We start from the raw sequence: 18209 nt of genomic DNA on the forward strand, positions 1-18209 counted from the left end.
GGGCGGAGTTGGGGCGGGGCGGGGGCGGGGCCCCGTGGAGTGTCCTCCATTTGGAGGCACAAAATATGGTAACCCTAAAACTGCTAAACCGAACATACAAAGGAATAACTTTGTTTTCCATCAACAAACCTATTTACTTCCTAGAAATATTCCAATTTGCTGACCTGAGTAATTTCAGCTCCAGTGAATCCAAGATAACTTTTCAAATATTTGGAAGCAGTTTCTGTAACTACCAATTAAGAGATAGAAGTCAGGCAGCATTAATATGGTGCTTGAACTAAAAAAGGAGATACCTGCTCGGCTTTGACAAAAGCCTCTTCTAAAATTAATATTGCATGGTTAGTGCAGTACAGACAGCACAAACATAGGTAAGATGTGGTCTCTACTGGTGATGTGCATCAGAGAAAAGGTGTCAAGTATCAGGGGGTAGCCGTGTTAGTCTGTATCTACAAAAACAACAAGGAGTCTGGTGGCACCTTAAAGACTAACAGATAGTCTGTTAGTCTTTAAGGTGCCACCAGACTCCTTAGAGAAAAGGTGGGTTTTCACATATGGTTGGAAGGAGAGGGAAACTTCCAAGTTACTGTTTCCCTCTCAGCAATAAGCTTATTCCGACAATTGCTTCTAAAGGACATTGTGATAAACAGACCATAATTCATATATCAGTTTATTTTACTTTTCTAAAACATTTTGGAATGGACAGAAATATTTTTCACTTAGTGGCATAGTGAATTGCTTCACATGCTGAACATAACCTATTTTACCAGCTTAACCATACAGCCAAGACAGTCATTTTGTTTATATTCTGGAAGCTTGCACTATTCTTCAAGTAGATGTTTGCATTGTATGTTATTTCTACAAAAGCTGATTATGAAAAAGGAGGAGAAAACCCCTTCATTTCAGATAAACTATTGGATGCGGGGGGGAACCCCTTATGCTGAAAGTGTGAAGGATAATACTCTTTTGGCTAAGAATTGTGCCTTGTACTATACAAGAAATCTCACAAAACAGAAAATATAATTCAGCTCAGAAAGTTGAACTGAGCTTGTCACTTTCATAATTTCTCTTTCCTGCACTGAACAATGCTGCTGAAATTGTTTAAATTGGAGGGGGGGAGGGGGAAGACATTTTTTAATATTGTGAAAATATTTCTATTACATCCTGGTTTTATAAAGAAGTTTTTTCTTACATAACCCAAATGGGGGATAAGCTATATAAAGCTGCCTTTTTAATTGAAAAACAAGAAACTTAAAAGAAAAAGAAAAAGCAGTTTTGGTGAAATTTTTTTCAAATACATGAAATAGGCACGACCTGAGATATATTTTGTGGCTATCTTTTTTTTTCTCTTGAACTGTAGGTGTGGGATGTAGAGCTGGAGAGATCTGCAGAATCCTGGGCTGAAACTTGTCTGTGGGAACATGGACCTGCAAGCCTTCTTCCATCAATTGGGCAGAATTTGGGGGCACATTGGGGAAGGTAGTTTAAAATACCATTTTATCTCAAACAATTTTGAATCATAAGGAAATCTATTTCTTATTTAAAATCAGAGTGATGAAAGATACTTTTTTTTAGGGTTGTTCTATAGTGGTTATAATTTTATTAAACATTGTCATTTTTTTTGTAGATACAGACCTCCAACATTTCATGTCCAAGCATGGTATGATGAAGTGAGAGACTTTACCTACCCTTATCCTCAGGAATGCAATCCCTATTGTCCTTACAGATGTTCTGGTCCTGTTTGCACTCATTATACACAGGTATGTGTGTTTGGTTTACCACAAAGTTATTCCTGTTTTTCAAAGTTGTAATCCCATGAGGCCTCAGGAGGACAGCATTAGGGAAATACCTGAAAGAAAATGTGGAAGCACCATGTTCCTATGATTCTTGGGAGCCAAAGTCTATAGTCCTTACTACCTTTTCACTCAGTTTCTACTCTTATCCATTCACATTGGGAAAGGACCTTAGAATTTAACTTATTGTTAAGTTTAAGGTTAGCCAAATATGTTCCACTGAAGGATGTTTGGGTCTACTGAATTCATCGCTGGCTGTAAATCCACACAATAGGTGGTATGGAGTGGGGTTGTGCTGCATATCTATTGACTTCCTGCAGCTTGGGGACGTACGAGTGAGAGAGTGAGAATTCCACCTTCTCAACCTATGCGGGGATTCCTTACAAAGCCCAGTTCTCAAGGATAATGGGGGTGCGGTTGTGTGAATTTCATCCACTACTTGCAAAATCCTCTTCTCAAGTCCACTTTGCAGATTGCAGATTCTTCACTTAGCTAGTTGACAGCAAAGGAAGTTTCATGTGCAGATACGCAGTAGAGATTTATAGTGCAGAAAAGAAAGAAGAGATTTGTCCTATGAATAATCAGGAACAAACATCATATAGGAAATAAACCACCTTTTATATAATAATAAAGAATTATAGCAATGGACTTATGTTACTGCTATTGTAGCAATATTTTGAAGTGGCATAGGATCTTCTGTTTTCTGTATGGGTCCTGTCAGCACCTTGACTATCATGTGGGCTGGGTGGGGTGAACTCTTTCTGAGAAGTTCCCACCATATTGCCTTGGCATTGACAGACAACTTCAGGCACAAACCACTGCAGCCATGTATCAGTAAAAGTAGTATTTAACTTGAAGCCTAAGCATAGTGGTGTTAAAAATGGATAAATAAAAAGATTTGAAAAGTACCAGATTGCACAGAAATAACCAAACAGGATAACAAAAAATTGTTAAAATTATACTTAGTCACTACACTGTCCCAAATAACTCCTCCTATCTAGAACATGTTTTTCAGTTCGCAAAGTCTCCTTTGCCTGAATGTTTCTCCAATGCTGTGTATTGTATGCTTCTAAGTCGGGGGTGGGCAAACTTTTTGGCCTGAGGGCATCGGGTTTCATAAATTGTATGGAGGGCTGGTTAGGAGAGGGGGTTGTGGCCCGGACCCCACCTCCTATCTGCCCCCCTGGGACTCCTGCCCCATCCAACACCCCCATCCCCTGACTGCCCCCAGACTTCTGCCTCCCCATCCAACCCCTCCTCTCATTCCTGATGGCCCTCCTGGGACCCCTGCCCCATCCAACCACCCCTTCTCCCTGTTCCCTGACTGCCCCTGGAACCCCTGCCCCTCACTGCCCCCCACCCCTCCATCCAACCCCCCTCTCCTTCCTGACTGCCCCCCGAGACCTCTGCCCCCATTCAACCCCCTGTTCCCCCCGACCGCCCCACCCCCTATTCACACTCCTGCCCCCTGACCACCACCCCGAACTCCCCTGCCACCTATCCAACCCCCCTCCCCTGTTCTCTGCCCCCTTACCGTGTTGCATGGAGCACTGGTGGCTGGTGGCGTGGCCGGCTCGAGCCAGGCCACGCTGCCGCCGCCACTGCCACCATGCAGCACAGAGACCAGGCCAGGCCGGGCTCTGCAGCTGTGCTGCTCCAGGAGCTCACAGCACCGCTGCCCAGAGCATTGCGCCAGCAGTGGAGCAAGCGAGCTGAAGCTGTGGGGGGACAGCAGGGGAGGGGCCAGGGTGAGTCTCCTGGGAGCTCGGGGGCTGGGCAGGACGGTCCCACGGGCCACAGTTTTCCCCACCCTTGTTCTAAGTCCTGACCTAGGAATTTCTCTGTTATTTGGCAATGAAAACAAAAAAGTATTGCTAACTTCTACCAAAGTCTAATATGTCCAATTCTGATTTTTTCCCCTTAAGTACAATCAAATCATATTTCCAGCTAGAGCAAAATACATGATCCTCACATTGGACCAATGTGCACACACAATTTTAGACTGATTTCTAGAAGCCTTGAAAATTATTTCTTACCTGAAGTTATGCCCACACGGTAAAGGACATTTGTACAGAAGGCTTACTGTCAATTTTTTTGCTAGTAGTAATTTGCATAAGTCCATTTTACCTAATATTAAGACATGTTTCCTACTAAAGTTCTTTTAGAAACTTCCATAGATTACCCTTCTCCATTACAGGCAGGATCCCCACCACATGGGTATTCTTAGGCTGTATCTACACAGTGAGCCCCTGATGGTAGGGTGTAGAGTGTATGTGTAGCTACACACCACAATGAAAAATGGGCTGTGTCCACCCTAGTGTGTAGCTACACATGTCAGAGAGAGGCTCAGGTGTGGGAGGCATAGAGGAAAGATTCTGGCAGTTCCCTGCTGCTGAAACCTTTTATTGCAGCAAAGATAAGAGCCTATCCTGGCAGTGGGAAGCCTCCAGAGCTTTCCCTGCTGCTGGACTCTTTCTCTGCGTTGGGAAAAGGCTCTGGCACTTTCTGCAGTGGAGAAAGGCTCCAGGGAGCTGCTGGGGTCTTTCATAGAATCATAGAATAGGGTTGGAAGGGACCTCAGGAGGTCATCTAGTTCACCCCCCTGCTCAAAGCAGGACCAATCCCCAGACAGATTTTCACCCCAGATCCCTAAATGGCCCCCTCAAGGATTGAACAGTAAACCTTGGGTTTACTAGGCCAATGCTCAAACCACTGAGCTATCTGGTCTCCCCTCCCCTCCTCCCTTTTTTTTTTTTTTAATTAAACTGAAGAACTGCTGCAGTGAACCTAGGTGCTGTAATTATATGAAGATATACCTAGCTCATAGAACTGGAAGGGACCTTGAAGGTCATCGAGACCAGTCCCCTGCCTTCACAGCATGTCTAGGATCTTGCCAGGATCTGTCCCTGTGGTGGGGAAAGACTTCCACATCAGGGTGGCAGCGGGACACCATCCTGCTAAAAATAGCAATGTAGATGGGAGAGGTGCTGCTTGGGCATGTAGAAAGCCATGTAAGTTATACACTCACAGCATTCAGGCATGTCTTTAGTCACTTTAGCAATGCCTCACTGTCTACACTGCTATTTATACTTGTCTGTGTGTGTGTGTGTGTGTGTGGGGGGGGGGGAAATGTAGTGTATGTACTCTATACTCCAGTGAAAGGAGTGTGCAGTGTAGACATACCTTTAATGTGCTGGTGGTTCTGCACAGAATCAATCTGAGCCTTTAGGCTGGGATGGTGCAAGAGCCTAAGGGAATGAGATTTGCACTGCACCTAACTCCCTTCAGCACTTTTGAAAATCCCAGCCTTAGTCTTTCAGAATCTTTTAAAAATTCTGTAATGAGAGTTGTTTCAACAGCTGAATGAAGGAAATACAACTTTCCTTTCAACTGCAATGACATGAATTCCCTAATTGTTTAAAATCTGTGGTCTGTAGTAGACATGAGTATTTTCAGTGAATGAAGCCTTTTGTTAATAGTTTAATTACTTGTGTTAATTGCTAGCAATTATTGGGTATTGTCTGTCTACCTACCTAATTCTGAATTTCTTCTGTGTTCTTAAATTGTGTTCATAACTGTGATATGTAAGAGCCCAACTTCTCACAAGTATCAGAGGGGTAGCCGTGTTAGTCTGGATCTGTAAAAAGCAACAATCACAGTTTAGGGGTTTTTTTGTAAAACCTTTATGCATCAGCATAAAATTGTTCCTTATAACAAGGGATATAACTGAATGGCCATATCATCAGCTGGTGAAAATCAGCATTACTCAGTTGATGTCATTGGAACAACACAGATTCATACTAGCCAAAGTTCTGACCAGCAGCAACCAATATACATGACCCTTGGTATTGAATGTTCAAAAATTAAATAATAGTTGAATTCCATGCATGAGTGTTTTCCCTATCCAAAAGTATGTGTGTGAGAGTATGAGAGAGACCGAAACATTGCTGCTTTTTTGTGATTTGATTTTTATAATTCAGTGTTTCATAGATGTTTGTTTTGTGTTAATCACTCATTTAATTTTCACATGTATTCTTGTTTCCTGTCATCTAGGTGGTATGGGCCACAAGTAGCAGGATAGGTTGTGCTATTAACTTGTGTCATAATATGAACATCTGGGGACAGATCTGGCCAAAAGCAGTCTATTTAGTGTGCAATTATTCTCCCAAGTAAGTATATACAGTAGGCTAACACTTTCTGTAAAATTTATCTTGAAAGGGGAAAATACTTCATAATCCAGGAGATAATCCCACAGAAAATCAAGCTAAATTTTCTATTTCTGTACAGCCACAAAAAGATACTTTGTTTCTAATGAAGCCGTAACGGAATGAAGCAAAAACAGGCTGTTTGTTTTCTGGCCTTTCTTTTAGTGCTCTGGGGTTAGAGACCTTTATTTTCCAGACAAAATGATACATCAGACCACAATAAAGCTATCTCCCCATTGTTATTTTAGCAGATTTATAACATTAGCAAAATAAACAATAGATTCCTCATTTAGAGAGCCTACCATGCCTAGGGTAAAATTGTGCCTTCAGGTGACTGAAGTCCAGGACAGCAGGAGTCCCATTCAGTTCTTGTGGAGGAATTTAGCTTAGGTGGCATACTAGTAACAGGGTCTCACCTGATCCAACACTGGATCATGCTACTGCCTCAATTTCCCCTTCATGAGTGTCTCAGTGACTGAACCCAGACTCTTGTAAGTCAAACACCCCTTTTGGGGGCCTGGTTTATTATAACAACATCACAGTTCAAATGTCAACATAAATAGAAACCGGTTTTTCCTCATTTTGTTTGACCACATATTTAAATGATGTTAATATTAACGATGAATGCATTTATGCATATTTTTTTAATTAGCATTTTTATTTTTAAGGGGCAACTGGTGGGGTCATGCTCCTTACAAACATGGCCGCCCTTGTTCTGCATGTCCACCTAGTTTTGGAGGAGGCTGCAGAGAAAATCTTTGCTACAGGGGTATGTACCATTTCAACAAATGCAGCTGCAATTGGATTTTGTGGTTGGATACCGTAAATGTAACATTTTTGTTTACTCTCTTTATTATGCTCTAAGACAGTGGAGTATACTATAGTATAATTTTGCTCAGGCAACTATTAAAGGCCTGATGTTGTGACAGTCTGGACCCTTTTTATGAAGAGTTATGTGTGCTGAGTTCCCACTGACTTCAGTGGTGGTTGAAGGTGTAGAATGCAGCTGCATACTGTTTACATCACTTACTGATGAGTAAGGCTAAGATTTTTTTTCATGGTTATTTTTAGTAAAAGTCATGAACAGGTCATTACTTTACTACAAATTAGTTGCTATCTGGTCACCCTAAGAAAAACCAGGACAGGGAGTGGGGGGTAAGAGGCACCTATATAAGAAAAAGTCACCAAAACCGGGACTGTCCCTATAAAAACAGGACATCTGGTCACCCTACTACAAATAACCAGGGGCAGGGCTAGGAAGGCAGGGAGGAATGGAGTCCCATGGGGCGAGGAGGGGACGACTGACAGGCTGAGCCCCCCACCAGGGCAGGGGGCACAGCCCTGACTCCAGTGGCCGCAGCGGGGGTACAGCCAGGCACACAGCCCCTGCTCTACAACTGGCCCAGGTGCGGGACAGGGGTGCACAGCCCTCAGTGCAGTTCCTGCCAAGCCCTGTCTCTAGTGGGTGGGGGGGGGGCACAGGGAAGCTGCAAGAGGGGTGCACGGCCCCCAGCTGCAGGTCCTGGGAAGCCACGGGGCTGGGGCGCACAGCCCTGGCTGCAGTCCCGCCAAGCCCGGGACAGCACAGGCCTGGGGTGCACGGCCCCAGCTGCAGCCCCCCAGAGGAAGCAGCGCGGCTGGGGCTGCAGGGTCCTGGCTCCAGCCAGCCCCAGTTACAGGGCAGGGGCTCACAGTCCTGCTTCCTCCTCCTGAAGACCTAGAAGTCATGGAGGTCCAGAAAGTCACGGAATCTGTGACTGCTGTGACCTCAGTGATTAAATCGTAGCCTTACTGATGAGTCACTGAAAAGTCTATGTAATAATTTATTTAACTGGAAATTCCTGCTATCTCAGCAAAATACCAAAGGGGATTCTATAAAGGAAAAAAAACAGTGTCAGCAAAAAGAACATATTCATTCCAGTAAAATGCCAGCTTGCATCATTATTATCTTCTGTATTTTTCAAAATTGTATTAATTACATTTTGTAACATTAGAATGAAGCATATTTTGGGGCTTATATTTCTTTTTTTTTTTAAAAGTGACTTTGAAAATTACTTACATTAATACTTTTGAAAAGTAAGATTACTGAATACAGTTCTTCAGCTGTTCAACTGGGTCACAGTTGAGTGCCTAAATCTAGGTACCTAAATAAGGGACTTACGCTCAGATGTGAACACCTCTGAAAATTAGGATCCTTATTAACTTACCTAGAAAAGGGCCTAATTTCAGGTGGACATAGATTTAGAAGCCCAATTTCTTTAATTATAGCAAGCTGCACTTAAAAGGTTGGTTAGGTAGCATCATGTGAAGAAATACCACTATTGGTCTATGGATTCCCTCATGACAGAGGGAAGTTACCGCAATAGAAATATTGCCAGCACGTTCACACTTAAAACTATGCTGTCAGTGCTACAAAGTGAGCAAGACATCCATGTAAGACACCAGTAAAGTATATGGTGTATGTTACCAAACATCAGCTATTCATCTAGCTGATGAATCCCATGAGTCAATGGAAGGATCAAATTTTTCATTTTATTCATCTCTTTTTAAACCGTTCCATGAAAACAAAATATTAAAAGCATGAATATTCACAAAAAGTTGCCACATTTATGTCAGTGCCGTTTACAAAAACGGACTAAAAGCTGTTCTGAGAAATTATTTGTCTCATTCATTCACTAAAACAGAGGGTTCAGACAGGCATTACTCCCCTCATGAGCCAGAGGAGGAAACCAACGAGATTGAACGGCAGCAATCCAAAGCACAGGATAGAACATCACAGAGTCGATCCAGGACCCATTCACCTGCAGGCTCTACAAGGAGCGATGATAGTGAGAGAAATGAAGTAATAAGCACACAACAAATGTGTAAGGAGTTTGCATTTTTTTTCATATGCCAACTAATTTGAACCAAGTGGTACAAAAAGCATTCTAAAACATTTTAATGAAACTGGCTTTTTGTTATTTAGCTCAGATTGTTTCTTGTGAAGTAAGGCTAAGAGACCAGTGCAAAGGGACAACTTGCAATAGGTATGATACATTCTACAGTTTGCCTGTCTGAGATTATTCTAAACAGTTGTGTGTATGTTAACTAAAATATTTTCCCTGTTGCAATCATAGGATCTGAAACCAATTTGTATTTTAAATCTCTAGGTATGAATGTCCTGCTGGCTGCTTGGATAGTAAGGGCAAAGTGATTGGAAGTGTTCATTATGAAATGGTAAATATATATATATATTTTTTTTAAATGGAGTTTAGTATAGATATAATTAATGAAATTCTGTCTTTTTAATTTGGAATATTAGCTAAAATGTGTTATCAGCAAGAATGCATTCTGAAGAAGTCTATGCTCAGAAAAGTAAAAAGCCTACTGCAAATTAAGGTAGCCTCAGCCTGGTCTAGATTTGTTCCTGCCCTTCTGAACATGTAATTTTTGGGTATATAATACCTCACATTTTTCCACATAAGCAGGATTTGCGTGTGCAGATCATTTAGACAGCTATAAATCTGTACAAATGCTGTTTACGATTTTGTGGGTGTATATTTATAGGCTGCTTTTGGGAATATGGGTCTAGATGTATAAATTTAATCCTTCGTTTTAAATATCTGGTCCTTCAGCTTTATTCTGTTGCATATCATTGTGGGGCATTAAAACAAAAGGGAGGAAACAATAGACAGTATGAAAACATACGCTTTCATTCTGAGTTATAGGAAAATGACATTTTCTTCATGTGGGGTGGTGGCTGTCCCAACTACATTAAGCTCAATAGGAATGTCTGTGGAGGCTTCAGCCCCAGCCGGTAATGCTACCTATGCTAAGTTTGGTAAGGGCTGGATTCAGCACCATGCTCCTACCGCTTTGCCTCGCTTTGAGGGCACAAGCAGCCAAAAAGTGGTTTCACTGGCTACCTCTGTGTAGGGGAATCCCCAAGTGGTGAAGGCCTCATGTAGTGACTCACCACTCACCCTCCCAGTCCCCAGAGGGTGTGGGCAGGAAAAAAATGGTAGATTTGCTACTATATGTGACTGATCCCTGGCTTTTGGAATAGCTTGATGGGCATGAGGACTGCAAGGCATAAGATTGAGTAGCTTTAACAAATGCAAATATTGGATATTGGACACAGTTGTAATGAAGAACTGCCTTTTCACATTTAAAATATAATGGAAAATAATTGTTTCACCTGATGTGGAAATGATTTTCTTGCTCTATTTTTTAGCAATCCAGCATTTGTAGAGCTGCCATACATTATGGTATTCTAGACAACGATGGTGGTTGGGTTGATATCACTAGGCAAGGAAGGAAAAACTATTTCATCAAATCTTATAGAAATGGCATTCAGTCAATTGGGTAAGTCCAAGATTACTTTGAGTGCTTACAACTAAAATGTGTGATGTTTCCAATATATTGCATTTTTTTTTCACCTGAAATAAGTCACAATAATAGTTTTCCCATATACTTTTTTTCATCCTGAAGGATCTGAAAGCATCGTAAAAATGACACATTCTGGAATGCAGGTATCATTCTGAAAGTGTAGCCATTCTTAAGAGCATACTGCAAAATGACAAAACAGCTATGGGCTAGGAAGTGACAAAAATGCTATATCAAATAGAAGAGGCAAGGAAAATATATAATGGTTGCCCTTGGCAATTATGTCAGATAGTCAGACCTGAAGAAGAGCTCTGTGTAAACTAAAGCTTGTCTCTCTTACCAACAGAAGTTGGCCCAATAAAAGATATTAACTCACCCCCTCCCTCTTGTCTCTCAAATAGCTAAATTAATATTTATGATTAAATTACCTCAATATTTGCAGCATTCATCTATTTCTGATACAAATGTAAAGATGTACCTACAAAGGAACAGTGCATACTGAAACTGAGTTAAGGCAGGTCTATGCTACAGCTGGGATTGACGTTCTGAGATTGATCCATCGGCGGTCGATTTAGCAGGTCTAGTAAAGACCGACCAAATCGACTGCAGATCGCTCTCCAGTCAACCCCTGTACTCTACCCCTGAAGAGAAGAGTAAGGTAAATCAACGGGAGATGCAGACCCCGCAGTAACTTGACCTAGGTAGGTTGACTCCAGCTACGTTATTCACGTAGCTGGAGTTGCGTAGCATAGGTTGACTTATCGCAGTAGTGTAGACATAGCCTGAGTTAAAATGATCTGCTCATCCTGTGTAACACTGGTACTGTAATGCTTTTTTAAGGACTAACCATGGCAGTGCTGCCTAATTTTAGGAGATTAATAATATTGTTTATACAATATGGGTTACAGGCTCACCAAATAATCTGATCAGAAGATAATAAGGTTCTTGTCCCTGAATCAGGCTACACAGAGTTTGCAAGGACCCTCGGGATGTATGACAAGGACACTCATACTGAGAACAAAATACAGCCTTAAAGACTTTTATTGAGATAAAAGTAATCAAATAGAAATCAAATGGAAAAGCATCAGAATTACAAAGGCAATAATATTGTTTTAGAGGTACATGTGATATATACTGGAAAGGTTTCTAGATTAGCATACTCACACCTTTCCTTGATAACCTGGTGGAAAGAGACAAAGGACCAGCCTTGCCTCTTGCATGCTAAGAGAGTCCAATGGTTCAGGTTCCTCAGTTCTCAAATGGGTGGTGAATAACTTAGGAGAAGCTAGAGCTAAAAAGCTATAGAAAGACTATAGAAGCTAACTTAGAGTTTGACTCCACTGAGTAACTTGAGAACTAAGAATTAAGAACTAACAATTAGGAATTAAGAAACAACTACAAACTAATGAACTAACTGAACAATGATGAACTGCCCTTTAATATAGTGGGTTACCCTTCATATAGAACCTGAGCACTATGTGTCCTCCTTCCATGTCCAAACTGAATTTCCTCACCCACAAAGTATCAGGGTACATGTACTCTATAGGCTGGCATGTTTGAACATATTAATGACATATTCATACCTATTAATGACCATTCACTCATTCTCACATCTGTTATTTCTGGCTGAACCGGTTATTTCCATGTTCTTTGGGTTGTACCTGCAAAGTTTAAAGAGGGTATGAACTTAGGTAGCTCCTACCTATACCAACTTGATTGAGCAACTTCACTTATCTATGTTAAAGGTCACAAATATATATATCTCCTTTCTGCTTTAGCTCATCATCACCTATCTAGGCTAAAGGTCTCGAACATATGGATGCTAACTTGCCTTAACTCAACATACAGGATGTGGCCTGTAGTTTCTTTGAGTTATGGCCAAAAATACTCTAGTACAAATCTGTAAACCTATTATAATAAAACAAATAATCAAACCCATAAGAAAAGCTATATAAGCAAGCAAACAGGCTAGCCCTGTAGGGCTACAGTAGGCAGAATATTCTATAATAATTAGCTAAACTGGAATTTTCCCAGGATACTGGAGCACATCCCTCTCTGCTGTTCTGAAGAGTGCTATGGGATCTTTAATAACCATAAGAAATTGTATTTAGAAGTGAATCACTCCTACTACGTGCTCACATAAAACACGAAAGTACAGCTATTTAAGTAAATGTTTAACAGTTTCCTTACAAGGCTAAGTATCTGTATGTGAAACTTCAGACAAATTTATAATTCTGTACTTGGCACAACCTTTTACATTTGCTAGTGATGGGATAACTTAAAACACTCTGGAGGTCTGATTCAGAAATGTGTGGCAAAGTTTGGATCCTTATCTGGAGACTTGTTGGAGTGATTGTACAGGAAAGCAGGTCCAACTACTTCTCAACTTGTAAAAGAAAACAAAAAATGTGGTGGGTGGGAATGGAGGATATAGTCTGCCAGGGTTCAACTATGGCGCAGCATCAGTACTAACTCTTTAGAATACTAAGAGGTTAATGTTACTTCAGTGTTAATATTAACAAAGTAGGGTTCACCCTAGCATATTATGATGAATTGTCAGTTGCTGTTTTTGTTCATGTCTGTCTTATATAAACCGGGATGTGGAGTGGATGGAGCCTGGCTTCTGACCCCACAACAGGCCAGTGAGGTGCACACAGGCTGGTACAGCTGAACTAGCACAGAGGAGAAATCCCAGTTTACTTTCCACTTAATACAAGGAGAAGCAGGGGCAAGACTGGGTCTGAGTTCTCGTCCTGCTCTAATGTGCTGCTCCCTACTCAGGCTGGATTGCCACATGCAAATCTAGTTGTTTGTTTCTCTATGATGCAAACCTGAAAGAAGATGAAACAGCATGTGATTAGCCAGAAGACATTACTTGCAGTGTGAATATTTGTAATACTGACCTCGCTCCCAATACTGGTATTTTTAACCATAGAAGATATCGAAAAGAAAATCCTGCAAACCATGACTGACTTTATATAGCATGTGGGAATGTAATCTAATACTACTTTTACTACCTTGGTAAGGGAAAATGCAATAATGTCCAGCTATTCACATGCTTCTGTGTGTATAGAATAGTGTGCAGTATTGAAAAGTCCAGAGCAGGGTTACAGTGCTAAACTAGGGATTGGACAGAATGTCATGTGAGGAAAGGTTTCCTGAGGTAAGGCCCGTTTGTCTGGCTCACTCTGTAGTTTGCATCAGCCATGCAGCATAAAGAGGACAGAAACTGGCTTCGTCTTCACAGGTGGAGATTATCCCAGTATGGAGGAACCTCCAGCAAGCATACAGCCAACATAGCTGACTGTTACCCAATTTTCCTTCAGCCCTTGATGTGCAGGGTGGGAGCATGGTTAGAATGCACTTTGCCCAGTCAGTCTCCAACTGGCAGAAGTCCCCTTGCATGCCCTAGCCAGATGGTATAGATTAGAGCAGACTCCAGGTCTATCTAATCTATGTCGGGGCAGGGGCCATGGTAGAGACAGCCATAGGAGCTATGAACAGCCCCTTGTTGCTCTCTCTGCTGTGCCCAGTGGTGATCAAGCTAGCATGCCAAAAATAGAAGTGTAGCTGTGGCAGCAGGAGGGGCTAGCTGCCCCAAGTCTGTACTTAGGGTCTTGGACAGGACCATACTTAGGGCAGGCAGCCCCTTCTGCCACTTCCACCACTACAGCTACACTTCTATTTTTAGTGCTCTAACTCAATCAAAGCACCAGTATGTCTACTCAAGCTGAAAATTATACCTTCCAGCTTGAATGTCGACACATCCTGAGTGTGTTAGATGGTCAAGATGAAGCTAGACTTGAAATCAGACTAAATTTTTCCATTTTTTCCCTCTATTGGGGTTCACCTTGACGAGCTAGCACATGTTAAAATACAACTTGCCCTGTCTATGCCACCACCTTTATCCTAGTCTAGGTGTACCCTAAGGGAGCAAGGATCCAAACTATTTATATAATAGGTTAAAACCAACATCTTGTATTGCAACTGGAGGCAAATTGGAAGACGGTGGTGACTTTAGAGCACATGTGCAATTACCATCCAATAGGAATAAATAAATTAAATAAGCAGGCAAACCATTCCAAGTACAGGCTGTAGCCCAACAAAAACACATCACAGTAATCCATTCTGGAGATGACTAAGGATTCATCTCCTCCTTTAGTAATTAAACTTACCAAAGTCAAACAAGGTCATTTACTTCTTGGTTAAGGGTGTTGTAAAAAACCCAAAGATTTTAGGACTAGTAGCAGATCCCTTGAGATGAAGAAGTAATGAAGGAAAGTACTGACCAGTTATTAGATAAAAGTTCAGAGACAGGAAAAGGAATTTACATTTCTGATGACCATGTAATTATTAATAAAAAGAAAATTGGTATCCTTTTTGCTGCCCTGATGATACCAGTAACAAACTGAATGTAAAAGCAGAAATGAATCTGAAAAACCATGTTCCAGATTCTGACATTGGTTTTGACTGAACGGCATCCTGTGCCTGCATGATGCTAATGCTGTGGTTAGGTCCTTAATGAGGAAACAGTCAATGGATGCTTCTGCTGATTGGCACTTCTGACTAAAACAGAATCACGGAACCCGATTACATTAGCTGTTATTGTACTGTCAAATGAAGTCATTGACAATGTAGGAAATTCAGAGCTTAACACATCTTTGTGCTAATCATTGATTTCATACTGAATTTCACTGTGAATGTAAACTAAATGTAGTAATTGTAGTGAACATGCAGGGATTCCATACTTGGGGTCTAAACTAGTGGATTCCAATGAAGCATAATCATTGTTGGGCCTATGTCTGGAAATCAATTAAATACATTGTTTGATTGTTGACTTTTTCTTTTATTTCTTCTTTCTGTTAGCAAATATCAGTCTGCTAATTCCTTCACAGTCTCCAAAGTAACAGGTTAGCATTTATTTATATATTATCTTCATCATACATTGGACTGTATTTTGACTGCATATATCTATTAGTTTGTGTTTTATTTCTTCAGTTCAAGCGATCACCTGTGAAACAACAGTGGAACAGCTATGCCCATTTCAAAAACCAGCCTCACATTGCCCCAGGTAAAAGTCTTGAATCTTTCTGTCATATCAAAGCACAAAGAAATAGTCTTTTTTGTCAAAGGTGTTGAGCACCCACTATCGTTACCGATGTTAGTGGGAGCTATTGGTACTCAGCACCTTTGAAAATCTGGCCACAAATGTTTTGCTTGTCTTTCAGTCTCTGGTTTAAGAACATTGTCAGCTAGTAAATACATTCTGAGGAGAGGAGGATCTGTATACTTTTATTTATTTTAAATAAAGGGTCTTTTACACTTTCTATAGCACATGAGTCTTTTTGCACTTTTGAGAAGTGTGGCCTAGTGGTATTCCATTCTATATTACGGACTTGCAGTGTGCCTTGGGCAATGGACTTCTGAGCCTCAGTTTACTCCTCTGTAAATAGATATCATGAAAGGGTCTGACACAGCCCTGTGTCTTAGGTGTTGTTTGTTTGGTTGGGTTTTTTTGGAGAATAGTAGGTCAGGAAAATATTTATGTTTACAAAGAAATATTAATAGATTGGTAAAGTAGCCCATGGTGAGAATCCTTTTTATAAGACAATTTATAGCTTTCAGCAAAATGTGTGAGCTGTATATTTGAACTGTGTATTTGAAATCAACATTTTCACTCTTTGAAAGAAGACTGTGCCTCAGTAGTTTGAGAAAGGAAACCTGTAACAGTTCTTAAAACTGTAGATGAGTCAGAGGTAAATACAGTGTAGCATGATTTACCTGAGATTGGAGATAGCCACAAGAGTAGTTTTATAGCTGTCCTACAGTCAATAGAGGAAGCAAACACAAAGCCAGAACTGCTAAGAAAACATCCCCTAATGTAGCATTTGGGACCTTGGACTCATGTGGTGTTTGGCTATAGCTGCATAGTCTTGCTGGATAAGGTGTAGAAATAAGTAAATGAATGAAATGCAGGAATGGATGGCGCAAATCCCATCCTTATACCCATCTTTCTTCTCTCTTGTTACTACACAATATAATACATTCTGAAATGAAAAAATAGAAGCCATTTTTAGGAAAACATTTAAAAATAAAATCCTGAAGTCATAGAGTGACAAAGAGATCAGTTTTAAAAACTCCAAAGCAAAGTCCGATCCAACACTGTCTGGGTGCCCTGGACACACATCTAAAAAACACAACCCAGCAAGTTACAAGCAGCAATAAATTGTGGCAACAACACTTCTCCTCCACGGTCTCCCAACCACGCTTCCTATACTAATCACAGGTGACACAGGCATTAATCACAATGGCAAGGTCTGCCTTCAAGAGGAGAGGCTGTAGCAGAATGGCCAGGCACAGATTGGAGAAAGGTAGTCTTGGTCAGTGTTCCTAGTTGATCATCCAGAAGCAGCTGGGAGTCTATCCACAACCCCAAATCACAACCTTTGGTCACAGATGTTGGAGGAACTGATATAACTTCCAGCTTTTGTGCTTCCTTCCTCCAACCCCCACATCACCTCCATATTCTCATGACAAAGTTTCATCCAGCTCACTCTTACCCATGCCCCAGAGGTGCCTAGACACTGGGAAAGGCATTTGTTTGTTCTGTCTGGATTGGATGCAGTAGAGATGGCTGTCATCAGCACAGTGAAAATAATTTAGCCGGTGTTTTTTTTAACCCACTTTCCTAATGGTCTTGCACGCGCATTGAATAATAAGAGGGAACCAAGCAGATCCTTGTGGCACTCCAAATAGATATCATAAAGGGGTCTGACACAACTCTGTGTTGTTTCACTGGGGAGGTCTGGGGTTGGAGGATAGTAGGTCAGGGAAATATTTGTTTACAAAGAAATATTAATAGATTGGTAAAGTAGGGCATGGTGAGTATCTTGTTTATAAGTCAATTTATAGCTTTCAGCAAAATGTGTAAGCTGTTTCTTTGAAGCCAACATTTTCACTCATCAAAAGAAGCTTATGTCTCAATATTTTGAGGAAGGAAACCTGTAACGGTTCCTCAGGGCAGAGGCAGTAGTTGCCCAGCATTGCCCTTTGGGTGTTCTTTGTCAGAAAAGCCCAGAGCTACTGAAGTCCTCCACCACCCACTCTTGCCAGGGACCAGAAGTGCATCAATAACGCCTATTAGTCCATAGCATCAATGCTAGCTGATAGATCGAATATCATCAGTATGGATACCTTATCTTTATCCATCACTGAATTCATTGATTGTCAAATCTTGAAGCCCAGTTTAATGAAATAACATGTGGTATTGTAATATTGTAGTTACATTCTTAAAATGTATGTTTGTGTTCAATTTTCAGAGTGTATTGTCCTCGCAACTGTATGCAGGCAAACCCACACTATGCTCGTGTAATTGGAACTCAAATTTATTCTGATGTAAGTAGCATGATTTATTCAAGCATATTCATAAATGTGGATGATGAAACAATGGAATATACAATGAGAGGATATTGTATAGTGGACAGTTCAGGCCTGATCCTATGTACCTCATGCACTCAAAGACCGAAGTTTTCAAACTTGGATGCCTAATGTTAGGCATGTTTACTGGCCTGATTTGAGCACACACAGCTCCCACAGAATTCAGTGGTACTCAGCTCCTCTAAAAATCAGTGCCTTGCATGGTGTCAAGTATCAGGGGGTAGCCGTGTTAGTCTGTATTTACAAAAACAACAAGGGTCTGGTGGCACCTTAAAGACTAACAGATTTATTTGGGCATAAGCTTTCGTGAGTAAAAACCTCACTTCTTCGGATGCATCCAGGTGCCACCAGACTCCTTTAAGGTGCTTTAAGGTGCCACCAGACTCCTTGTTGTTTTTCTAAAAATCAGGAC

General features: G+C 41.1%; 1 protein-coding gene across 1 annotated transcript in view; it reads left to right on the forward strand.

Moving 5' to 3' along the window:
• The window catches only part of CRISPLD1 (cysteine rich secretory protein LCCL domain containing 1), a 58828-nt gene that overhangs the window by 29167 nt on the left and 11452 nt on the right, over positions 1-18209 (forward strand). Inside the window, 11 exon segments of the mRNA XM_005306766.4 lie at positions 1358-1476; positions 1625-1757; positions 5844-5959; positions 6664-6764; positions 8680-8859; positions 8961-9021; positions 9145-9211; positions 10209-10339; positions 15227-15270; positions 15359-15431; positions 17680-17755. Of these exon segments, the coding sequence (XP_005306823.2) occupies positions 1358-1476; positions 1625-1757; positions 5844-5959; positions 6664-6764; positions 8680-8859; positions 8961-9021; positions 9145-9211; positions 10209-10339; positions 15227-15270; positions 15359-15431; positions 17680-17755 (1101 nt within the window).

Source organism: Chrysemys picta, chromosome 2 (assembly GCF_011386835.1).
Source record: "Chrysemys picta bellii isolate R12L10 chromosome 2, ASM1138683v2, whole genome shotgun sequence".
NCBI lineage: Eukaryota > Metazoa > Chordata > Testudines > Emydidae > Chrysemys > Chrysemys picta.